The sequence below is a fragment of the Musca vetustissima genome, unplaced genomic scaffold (assembly GCF_032173495.1).
Source record: "Musca vetustissima isolate MV318-11 ecotype Yass unplaced genomic scaffold, APGP_CSIRO_Mvet_v1 utg334724, whole genome shotgun sequence".
NCBI classification, from domain to species: Eukaryota; Metazoa; Arthropoda; class Insecta; order Diptera; family Muscidae; genus Musca; species Musca vetustissima.
In genome coordinates, this window is record NW_026876814.1 from 7,841 (window position 1) to 20,767 (window position 12,927).

Below are 12,927 nucleotides of genomic sequence, written 5' to 3' on the forward strand. Positions count from 1 at the left end.
TAAACAAAGTACAGGTCGCATTTATGACTCGAATTGGGTGAAATTTGCACAGCTCATTTATTTGGCCCAAGGACGAACCTATTTTCGTCTGATTTTATGTAAATGGTGTACCAAAGTCCCATATATCTTTCGATTTGTAGAACTTTTGGCATAGCGTCTAAAATGATGTGTTCTAAGTGTCGTGAAAATCGGTTCAGATTTAGATATAGCTCCCATAAATATTTTCGTCCGATTTGGGGTAAATGGTGTACCAAAGTCCCTAAATATCTTTCGATTTGCACAAAATTTAGCATAGCGTACAGAATTAAGTGCAGAATGATGTGTGCTTAGTTTCGAGAAAATCGGTTCAGATTTAGATATAGCTCCCATATGTAGTTTAGTCCGATTTTATGTAAATAATGCACCAAAGTCCCTATATATCATTCGGTTTGCACGAAATTTGACATAGGATACTGAGTTGAGTCCAGAATTACCTGTGCCAAGTTTCGAAAAATTTGGGTCGGATTTATATATAACTCCCGTATATATTTTCTTCCGATTTAAGGTAAATGAGGCACAAAATTATCTATATATCATTCGATTTCGTCCGATTTATTGTAAATTGTGTACCAAAGTCCCTATATATTTTAAGTCTAGAATGATTTGTGCTAAATTTCGCTTCAGATTTAGATATAGCTGCTATATATATATATATATATATATTCTTCCGATTTCATGTAAATTGTGCATTTAAGACCCACAGTTTGTCCGATTGACACAAAGTACTGAAGTTAATATAACTAGCGTGTGGGAAGTTTCAAATCGCTTCAGATTTGGGTAGATTATCCATATATATTTTCCCCCGATTTTATGTAAGAACTCAAAATGTGGCCGATTAGTATAACCTAACCTGTCCATATCCTATATAGGATAGTTGCATTAAATCTGTGATTGAAAATTGTTCCATGATTACGAAAAAAAATCGGGGCTCAAAGGGTTAATAACCCTTTACCACACATGAGGACGGAAATATAGCGCTGATAGCTTTGAAATGTTCTATGAGGTTCCAGTTATGGTCAGGGACAACGCCTATAATTTTCGTGTGGACCGAAAACTTATTTTTTTTATTTTTTCGAGTCGATCTATAGGCCACAATTATAAACCGAACATCATAACACAACCCACTCTGAAGGGAATCTGGACAAGTAATTAGAAGGACTGTACTGAATATTAGAAGTATTTGTTGACCTCTAGTCGGTCAAAAGGTTTTCTAAAAATATTTTTATGGGCTCTTCATATTTATCATGGACACCGACTGGCGCAGATTCTTTAAAAATGTTTTTATGGGCCCTCCAAAGAAGTAGATTTAAAAAAAAAATATGGTCTCTCCATTGGCGAAGATTTTTTAAACAAACATTTTAGGGACCCTCCACTGGCGTAGATCTTTTAGAAATTATTTTTTACGGACTACACTACATTTTTTAATATTTTTTACTGTTTTTTTTTTTTAATCATCTAAGGACGTATATTTTTTAAATATTCTTTATGGACACTAGACTGGCGTAGATTTTTTAAAAATATTTTTTCAAGAATTTAAATTTTGATAAAAAAAAATCCCTCAATCCTCTATAGGCGTAGAGGTTTTAAAAATATATTTAATGATGATTCACACGCTTGGAATTTTGAAAAATACGTTTTCCTACATCCTCCATAGCCGCAGAATTAATTTATTTAATTATTATTTCGTCGACCGCCCTTAGTCGCAGATTTTTTACAAATATTTTTTTCAGAGTGTTTCATATGCATTGCTTCTTAAAAAAAATATTTTTCCTCAATCTTCCATAGGCGTAAATTCTTTAAAATAATTTTTTTCTCATTCCTCCATTGGCTTAATTTTTTAACAAATATTTTTCCTTAATCCTCAAAAGGTGTAGATTTTTTCATGGTTAAAAATTTTTATTATTTTATTAATTTACTTTCAATACAACATTCTCTCAATTAATTTGATTTTTTTATAACAAAATAATAATTAATTACAGTTCATGGTCAACACCCTTCACACATTGGCATTCTTGGGCAAATGTAAACATGGCCCCATATGTTGTCTTAGAATTGTCTGAGAGAGCTGAAGACATTTTTCGTTTGAGTAATTCAATGAGCGAAGTAATTCAATCAAATATCTCTTAAGAAAATATACGTATGAAAATTCATTGAGAGGGCAATATGCGCCATATGTGAGAGCGAGACTGAAAATGTGAAAGACTGGAGAGGGAGATATAAAACAGAATCGTTGAAGACGACTAGGAGATACCATATTTGCTAAAAAAAATCTAGAAGCTTTTCTAGGCTCTTTGAGGGGTTCCGGTTGACTTGGGATACTTTCGAATTTCATCAGACAAATCTGTGCAAAGTCGTAACGACCATCAAAACGATTTTCGTCACACAAATTTTCATGGACATGAAATTTCTGCATTTTGCGATATTTTGGCAAAGAGGGTTTGCTACGATTTTAGATCTTCGTTGGGCAACTAATTGGACAACAGACCCAATAAAGCAAAGATGGGCAGTCTTAAATACCGGCGATAGTGCCTACCTTTACAAAGAGAGACTACCTGCCTAACATTGATTTTATATCCTCTACAAATTTTGATTTGATCCCCTTAAACTAAATATGCCTTTGTTCTGCTTAGTAGTGCTCCCAATTAATATCTATTTTTATACCCTCCACCATAGTATGGAGGGTATATTAATTTTGTCATTCCGTTTGTAACTTATCGAAATATTAATTTCCGACACTATAAAGTATATATATTCATGATCAGGGTAAAATTCTAAGACGATCTAGCCATGTCCGTCCGTCCGTACGTCTGTTGTAATCATGCTATCTTCTGAAGGAATTGAGATAAGGTGCTGAAATTTTGCATAGGGTTGTCTTTTGTCTGCAGGCAGGTCAAGTTCTAAGATGGGATATATCGATCCACGTTTAGGCATAGCTCCCATATAAGGGTACCCGCCAAATTTCTGTATTTTGGGGTTCTTGAGCGCGTTTTTCAGCCGAATTCCCTGAAATTTCGTACATTGTCTCCACAAAAAATTATAAGTATAGGTCCATATTTTCTGGTAGGCCCATATAACGGTACCTCCTAATTTTCAGTATTTTGGGGGTTTTGGTCGTATTATTCCATCGAATTGGCTGTAATTAAGTATTTTGAGTTCTTAATAGGTACCAAATCTCTCTACAAAAAATTATGTATATAGGTCCATTTTTTCGGGTAGCCCCCATATAAAGTTACCCCCCTATTTTTCGGTATTTTGGGGTTCTTGAGCGCGTTTTTCAGCCGAATTCGCTGAAATTCGCTACATTGGGTTCTTATTGGGTACTAAATGTCTCCACAAAAAAAAAAAAAATATATAAATATAGGTCCACTTTTTCTGGTAGCCCCCATATAACGGTACCTCCCAATTTTCAGTATTTTGGGGGTTTTGGTCGTATTGTTCCACCGAATTGGCTGTAATTAAGTATTTTGAGTTCTTAATAGGTACCAAATCTCTCCACACAAAAAGTTATGAATATAGATCTATTTTTTCGGATAGCCCCCATATAAGGGTACCCCCAATTTTCGGTATTTTGGGGTTCTTGAGCGCGTTTTTCAATCGAATTTGCTGCAATTTGGTATTTTGTAGTCGTATATGGTAACAAATCTCCCTACCAAAAATTATTAATATTCGCCCCTTTTTGTGGGGTAGTCCCCATATAACCCCCTTTTTTATATTAAAATAGTTATCTGATTTGTTCCGCGTTTTGAGTTTGGTTCTAAGACCCTTTTGTAATCATTTCACCTGCGGAGGATAGCGAGATAAAAAATTAGAACGTAAGGTTCGATAATGAACTATAACCGCATTTAGACCTAGCCCCTGTGTGGAGGTTTCAGAAGGAGTGGACCGAATTCCACATCTTCGAATTTGAATTATCAATTAATATTTCTGAAAATTTGTGTTATGGTTTACATAATCCGTTTTTAGACATGTCGGTATAGGTCCACTTTTTGGTATGTTCCATTCATTTTCATTTCTAGTACCTGTTAGTATATCTATGGTGGAGGGTATCCAAAGTTCGGCCCGGCCGAACTTAACACTTTTTCACTTGTTTATCTCTCAAACTCTATACTCTCCCCAAACAAAAAAGCATTCTGATATGGTACTCTTCCGAATGGTAGTTCTCTTGGCACACACGAGAAACATTATATGTGTGAATAGGTATTGGCGCTCATACATATATTTTTATAAATAACCCATACCGACATATATCTCCTTATTTTGTATTAGTTTCCACTCTCTTATTTGCCGGTGTCTGCTAGTTGCAAACAAACAAAAACACAAACCCAACTACCGGTTCACCCAAAACTAACGGCATTTCTTGTACAGACAGTTTTTTAACACCACATCACGCGTGTTGGTAGGTTCATTAACACACACCCAAGAACCTCAACATACCCGACGAAGTTCAGTTCATTTATTCGCAATCATATTTGGCGTGAGGAGGTAGAGGTTGTCATTGCCCCCTTTTATGCGCTCACAACGCGAAAGACTCACCAAATCAAATTGCGTGCCACAAATGTATCATTTTTAATTACCGGTTATTACAACAGCACCACCAGCAGCAACAACAACAATACCATTGTCTGCCTCAGAGCCCACAAACTTCTTCTCTACACTCCTTCACAGACAAAATAAATTAATGTTGTTGTTGCTGGTGCTGCTGGAATTGTTTTCTGTTTCTCGATTTGTTGCTGTTGTTTTTGTCAGCAACACTGCGCAGTTGTTAACACTTTGTCTCTAAGGCGGGTCGTTGTTATGGTCACCACTCCCATTGTTTACAAATGGTATGTCAGGGGGGGACCCTCGACCAGCAAGCTTTATCAGCCAAGCACATCGTCATCATGTACTTGACTCCTTTCCCCGTTACAACATCAGCAATCATGACTAGAGGTTGGCTGTTAATGGATTGGTTAATTACACGACTCTGTCAGTCAAATTATCGAAAGAGTTGGAGAAACAAATCATTATAGAAATGTCATTCGATTGCAGAGGGTGGAAACGAGGGAGGGGAGATCAGTGAAGGGAAAAAAATATTTTTAAAAAATCCTCAACCATGGAGGATCAAGGAAAAATGTTTTAAAAATCCTCAACTATGGAGGATCAAAAAAAAAAATATTTTTAAAGAATCCTTAACTATGGAGGATCAAGGAAGAAACATTAAAATTTTGTTTTTAAACTTCAGCTATGGAGGATCCAAAAAAATATTTATTTTTAAAGAATCCTTAACTATGGAGGATCAAGGAAGAAACATAAAATAAAAATTTTTAATCCTCAGCTATGGAGGTTCCAATAAAATATTTATTTTTAAAGAATCCCTAACTATGGAGGATCAAGGAAGAACATTTTTAAACCAGTAAGGAATGTAGTAAAGTCAGCATGGACCGGCTATATGATACCCTTCACCACTTTGGGTTTGTTGTACATACGTATCCTTACAATTGCATGTCACTGCTCGCTCGATGGAACATGCTCATGTCATTCTGCAACCTATGATAAAATTTAATTTCATTCGGGCAGATTTAGAGTCGTCTGCGTACCATGGGACAAATTTATAGAAATTGATTTATAGCAAAATTGATAGACGCTATTCGGTACGCCGCATTGTTACGTTATGCCAAATTTTGTGCTGATCGAAAGACATATAGGGACTTTGGTGCAACATTTACCTAAAATCGGACGAAGATATATATGAGAGCTATATCTAAATCTGAACCGGTTTACACGATATTTGGCAGACATCAATCTAGTCTCAATTCAGTACGCTGTGCCAAATTTCGTACAAATCGAAGGATATATAGGGACTTTGGTACACCATTTACATAAAATCGGAGAAAACTATATATGGAAGCTATATCTAAATCTGGACCGATTTTCAGGAAACTTGGCAGACATCATTCTAGGTATAATTCAATACATTTTGCCAAATTTCGTACAAATCGAAAAATATATAGGGACTTTGGTGCCCCATTTACCTTAAATCGGACGAAAATATATATGGGAGCTATATCTAAATCTGAGCCAATTTTCAAAAAACTTAGCACACATCAATCTAGGCTTAATCCAGTACTCTATGAAAAATTTCGAGCAAATCGAGCGATATATAGGGACTTTAGTGCACCATTTACCTTAAATCGGACGAAAATATATATGGGAGCTATATCCAAATCTGGACCGATTTTCACGAAACTTGGCAGACATCAATCTAGGCTCAATTCAGTACTCTATGCCAAATTTCGTGCAAACTGAAAGATATATAGGGACTTTGGTGCCCCATTTACCTTAAATCGGACGAAAATATATATGGGAGCTATATCTAAATCTGGACCGATTTTCACGAAATTTAGCACACATCGTTCTAGACTTAATTTAGTACACTATGCCAAATTTCGAGCAAATCGAGGGATATATAGGGACTTTGGTGCACCATTTACCTTAAATCGGACGAAAATATATATGGGAGCTATAACTAAATCTTAGCCGATCTTCTCGAAACTTGACAAACGTCATTCTGGACTTAATTCAGTACACTATGCCAAATTTCGAGCAAATTGAAAGATATATAGGGACTTTGGTGCCCCTTAAATCGGACGAAAATATATATAGGAGCTATATCTAAATCTGAATCGATCTTCTCGAAACTTGACACACATCATTCTAGACACAATTCAGTACACTATGCCAAATTTCGTGCAAATTGAAAGATATATAGGGTCTTTGGTGCCTCATTTACATAAAATCGGACGAAGATATATATGGGAGCTATATCTAAATCTGAACCGATCTTCTCGAAACTTGGCACACATCATTCTGGACCCAATTCAGTACTCTATGCCAAATTTTGTGCAAATTAAAAGATATATAGGGACTTAAATCGGACGAAAATATATATGGGAGTTATATCTAATCTGAACCGATTTTTCTCAATTTCAATAGGGTTTGTCCTTGGGCCAAATAAATGAGCAGTGCCAAATTTCATCCAATTCGGATTATAAATGCGACCTGTAACGCCGCGAAATATTGGTCTTAGACCCACCTTTAAGTATACCGATCGTCATATCTCGACTAGCTGAATCGATCTAGTGTGCCCGTCCGTCCGTCTGTCCATTATAATTTGTAAACACGATACAGGCCACAGTTATGGACAAATCTTCACAAAATTTTGCACGTAGGATGGGTTCTGGCCAATGAAGACCCGTATTGTTTTTGGTAAAGATTGGCTAATATTTAGGGGATGAACCAGAAACTTTACTTTTGTCTGATTTTCTCCAGAGGCCGCTATTATGGCCCATCGCGAATTTTTACATGGAGAAGAGGATCGTGCCAAAAAAACAGTCAATATTTAGCGTGACAAATAGACCCTGAGTTTTGTTGAAAAAAAATTACAAAATTTGTATGCTATGGCGTATATATTTACTCCTGAAGGACATAGACCCGAGAAGTTGATAGTATATCCAAGAGGAGTGGTTGACCTTTAAATTGACACCAATTGCATTGTCGTATGTACTCGGATGTGGGAGTTACACTCAAATATTTAAAGGTGCTTACGTATTCATATATTATTTAGTAACCCATTTTCAAACTAGAGGGCGGATATATAACGCTGATGGCTTTGAAATTTTCCATGAGGATCCAGGTATGGTCAAGGTAAACGCCTATAATTTTTGGTTATGATCAGATAAAAATATTGGTATAAATTGGACCGAAAACTTATTTTTTTGTGTTTTTTTTCGAGTCGATCTATAGGCCACAATTATAAGACGTGGCCTATAGATCGACCACAATGAATGGAATCTGGACAAGTAATTAGAAGGGCTGTCTGTACTGAATGTTAGTAATATTCGGAAAATATGCCAGTGTAAGGAAGAGGTGCTGTTGACCTCTAATCGGGCAAGAGGGTGCAAATATCACGAAATATTGCCCAAGCTCGGAATAAACATCCTCAGAAAATTAGAGTTCCGGGGTAATATGGTACCCTAATATGATCGGCCCCGTCCAATTGTAATGCTCCACTCACTGGTTTTAAATATTTTTTCCAGTCCTTCATTGGCCTTGATTTTTTTTTAATATTTTTTCAATCCTCCATGGGCCTAGGTTTTTTAAAATATTTTTTCTTCACAATCTATGGGCGTTGATTTTTTTTGAAATTATTTTTTTTTTAATCCTCTATGGCGTAGTTTTTTGAAAAATATTTTTTCGCAGATTCTCCATGTTTTTTGCTTAGTCATGTTCTGGTATTTTTTAACTTCTGTTGGCGACCGAAACTAAAGGTATTTTAATTACGTTTTCATTAGAAACAATGAAAACGCTTGTAAATTTTTTTTTAATTATCAACTTGCTGCTTGCCGGCAGACAAGAGGCACAGCGGAGCTTGTCGGGAGGTTTCCGAGCTAAAAGAAATAAATCTTAGTAACTATTTTGGGCAACTAAACTGGTTTTCTTTTGTACAATAAAGTAAAACAAGATTGTTAGAGTGGTAGTGTTTTTTTTTTGTTATAAACTTTTAGTTAGAGAAGAGATACACTCAAAGAAAAAAATTAGTTAATTATTGCATTTTTTTACAATATATATTTTTTATTACCAATATGTTATTTGTATACAAATTTTTTATTACTAATATTTTTTTGTATATATTTTTTTTTGTATATGCAGAGAAAATATTTTTACACCCAAAGAAAAAAAATTAGTTAATTTTGTTCGGCAATATTTTTTATTATAATTTTTTCACTATATATATATATATATATATTTATAAATTATTACAAAGAAAATATTTTTACACCCAAAGAAAAATGTTAGTTAATTTTTTTCGACAAAATTTTTTATTATCAATTTTTGTTCAGTATATATATTTTTTAATAAATTTATTCAAAGAAATTATTTTTACACCCAAAGAAAAAAAGTTAGTTAATATTGTCAATCAATTATTTTTACACCCAAAGAAATTTTGATCAATTTTCTTCGACAAAAAATTCATATAATTTTTGTTTTTCTATTTCCAGCTAAATATTTTTACACCCAAAGAAAAATGTTAGTTAGTTTTTTGGACAATATTTTTTATACCCTCCACCATAGTATGGAGGGTATATTAATTTTGTCATTCCGTTTGTAACTCATTTCCGACCCTATAAAGTATATATATTCTTGATCAGGGTAAAATTCTAAGACGATCTAGCCATATCCGCCCGTCTGTCTGTCCGTCCGTCCGTCTGTTGTAATTACGCTATCTTCTGAAGGAATTGAGATATGGTGCGGAAATTTTGCATAGGGTTGTCTTTTGTCTGCAGGCAGGTCAAGTTCGAAGATGGGATATATCGGTCCACGATTAGTCATAGCTCCCATATAACAGTACCCCCCAATTTTCGGTATTTTAAGGTTCTTGAGCGCGTTTTTCAACCGAATACGTTGAAATTTGGTACATTGGGTTCTTATTGGGTACTTAATGTCCCTATAAAAAATTATAAATATAGGTCCACTTTTTCTGGTAGACCCCATATAAGGGTACCCCCAATTTTCGGTATTTTGGGGTTCTTGAGCGCGTTTTTCCACCGAATTGGCTGTAATTTAGTATTTCGAGTTCTTAATAGGTACCAAATCTCTCCACAAAAAATTATAAATATAGGTGATTTTTGTCGGATATCCCCCATATAAGGGTACCCCCCAATTTTCGGTATTTTGGGGTTCTTGAGCGCGTTTTTCAACCGAATACGCTGAAATTTGGTACATTGGGTTCTTAATAGGTTCCAAATCTCTCCACCAAAAATTATGAATATATGTCCATTTTTTCGGATAGACCCCATATAAGGGTACCTCCAATTTTCGGTATTTGGGGGTTCTTGAGCGCATTTTTCAACCGAATTTGCTGCAATTTGGTAATTTGTAGTCGTATATGGTAACAAATCCCTTTACCAAAAATTATTAATATTCGCCCCTTTTTGGGGTAGTCCCCATATATCCCCCTTTTTATATTAAAATAGTTATCAGATTTGTTCCGCGTTTTGAGTTTGGTTCTAAGACTCGTTTGTAATCATTTCACCTGCGGAGGATAGAGAGATAAACAATTAGAACGTAAGGTTCGATAATGAACTATAGCCGCATTTAGACCTAGCCCCTGATTGGAATTTCCAGAATTTGAACTAAGCTTGGAAGAAATAATAAGATGGGCAAAGTTCGGACGAAATCTAAATTTTCTGAAACGGATTTGGTCCAAAGAAACATGGGGTCTAGAACCAATATTTCGATGAGGCACATTTTCACCCTGTTAAAGTGTATACACCCTCATTAGCCATAAGGCTGAGGGTATAATTATCCTTTAAAATTTTCTAAAATTTGTATTATCGTTATAGGTCGACTTTTTGGTATGTTCCCTATATTTTCATTTCTAGTACCTGTCAATATATCTATGGTGGAGGGTATAGAAAGTTCGGCCCGGCCGAACTTACCGCTTTTTCACTTGTTTCTTCTCTTCTAGCTATAAACTTTTATAAAACTTTTAGTTAGAGAAGAGATACACTCAAAGAAAAAATTAGGTCAATATTCAAATTGTTATATTATATTTTTTTATTACCAATATTTTATTTGTATACCAATTTTTTAGTAATATTTTTTTTTGTATATTTTTTTTTGTATATGCAGAGAAAATATTTTTACACCCAAAGAAAAAATGTTAGTTATTTTTTTCCGACAATATTTTTTATTATAAATTTTTCCAGTATATATATATTTTTTTGTAAATTTATACAAAGAAAATTTTTTACACCCAAAAAATTTTAATTTTTTTACACCCTGAGAAAAATATTAGTTAATTTTTTCGACAAAAAATTAATATTAATTTTTTTTCGTTCCAGCTACAACTTCCCTGCCGATCGTTATCCCCCCTTAGAGGAGGTCTACAAAAATGTCTCCTTGGTCTTGACCAATCATCATTTCAGCCAGGGTCCCATACGCCCCAATGTCCCAGCCCTCATTGAAATCGGTGGTATACAAATCAAGGAGAAACCCGACCCTCTACCTAAGGAAATTTCCGATATTATGGATTCCGCTGAAAATGGTGTCATCTACTTCAGTTTGGGTACAAATGTCCAAGGATCGAATTTATCACCCGACAAGGCTAAAATGATTTTCAATGTCCTCTCCAAATTGCCCTACACTGTGCTGATGAAATGGGGCGATAAAGACTTCCCAGGCCAAGCAAAAAATATCATTTACAAATCATGGTTGCCACAAGATGACATCCTCGCTCATCCCAAGGTGAAATTGTTCATCACCCATGGTGGTCAGGGTAGTGTGGTCGAATCACAATATCATGGTGTACCCATGGTGGGTATTCCCTTCTTCGGCGATCAACATTCAAATATGGCCAATGTACGCAGTTCGGGTTTCGGTTTAAGTTTGCAATATGCCTCGTTGACCGAGGAGGATCTCAGATCTACGGTTTTGGAAGTTTTGAACAACCCCAAATATCGTGAAAATGTTCAGAAATTCTCACAATTATATCGTGATAGGCCAATGACTCCCCGGCAATTGGTACGCTATTGGGTCGATTATGTTATAAGGCATAATGGTGCGAAACATATGCAATCGCCTGCAGTGCATATGACCTGGTGGCAATTGCAGTCTTTGGATGTTATTGGCTTTCTGTTGGCTATTGTCTTCGGCGTGGTGGGTGTATTTGTGGCCCTTTGTAAATTCTTGTGCTGCAAGGGAAAGAAGAAGAAGGCCGTTAATTTGAAGAAGAAAAATAAGTAGATAATATTTTTTTTAAATATATTTTATAAAAATAAAAAAAATACGAAAAAATAATCAAAAATAAATAAATTGTATTTTTGTAGGTAGTTGGCAACACTAGAAAACATATGTTTATTATTTACAAACTAACATAACAGCTGTTTCAATATTATTTTTTAGCTGAGAACATATTTTAAATAAAAATAAAACACAATTTTTATAAAAATATTTGCCTCAGAAGTTTTCTTGGTCTTCTATAGGCGTGGATTTTTTAAAAATATTTTTTTCTTGGTCTTCCATAGGCGTGGATTTTTTAAAAATATTTTTTTCTTGGTCTTCCATAGGCGTGGATTTTTTAAAAATATTTTTTTCTTGGTCTTCCATAGGCGTGGATTTTTTAAAAATATTTTTTTCTTGGTCTTCCATAGGTGTGGACTTTTTAAAAATAATTTTTTCTTGGTCTTCCATAGGCGTGGATTTTTTCAAAATATTTTTTTCTTGGTCTTCCATAGGTGTGGATTTTTTAAAAATATTTTTTTCTTGGTCTTCCATAGGCGTGGATTTTTTAAAAATATTGTTTTCTTGGTCTTCCATAGGCGTGGATTTTTTAAAAATATTTTTTTCTTGGTCTTCCATAGGCGTGGATTTTTTAAAAATATTTTTTTCTTGGTCTTCCATAGGCGTGGATTTTCTAAAAATATTTTTTTCTTGGTCCTCCATAAGCGTGGATTTTTTAAAAATATTTTTTTCTTGGTCTTCCATAGGCGTGGATTTTTTAATAGCATTTTTTCTCCAATTCTCTTGTGTTATCAATGTTATTACAATTTGTCCTTTTCTTTCTCATTTTCCATCAATTTCAAATCCTTACCTTCGAACGGAATTCCCCTCCATTTGAATGTACCATAAAATCCAATAAAAACGCTCTAGTTAACACATTTTATGACATTCATTTATTTCGGGTTTAACCAGTCCTCTATCTCCGTATTTAGTTAGAATGGCTTCTGGGTGGGAATATAACACCAGAAAGCAAAACATATCAAGTTAAATGGGTGTAAACACGACAACAAAGCAGTACACTGAATGACTATAATTTTCTAAAGAATTTAAGGCGAATTGCAGCTATAA

At 34.6% G+C, this 12,927-nt stretch overlaps 1 protein-coding gene across 1 annotated transcript; it reads left to right on the forward strand.

Moving 5' to 3' along the window:
- Nucleotides 1-10,911: 10,911 nt before the first annotated feature.
- On the forward strand, nucleotides 10,912-11,833 carry LOC133321358 (UDP-glycosyltransferase UGT5-like; the record flags this gene model as incomplete). The annotated part of the gene is made up of 1 exon (XM_061530449.1): nucleotides 10,912-11,833. A coding segment is annotated over one exon (912 nt), but the record flags the coding sequence as incomplete, so codon positions are not given.
- Between the last annotated feature and the right edge of the window lie 1,094 nt (nucleotides 11,834-12,927).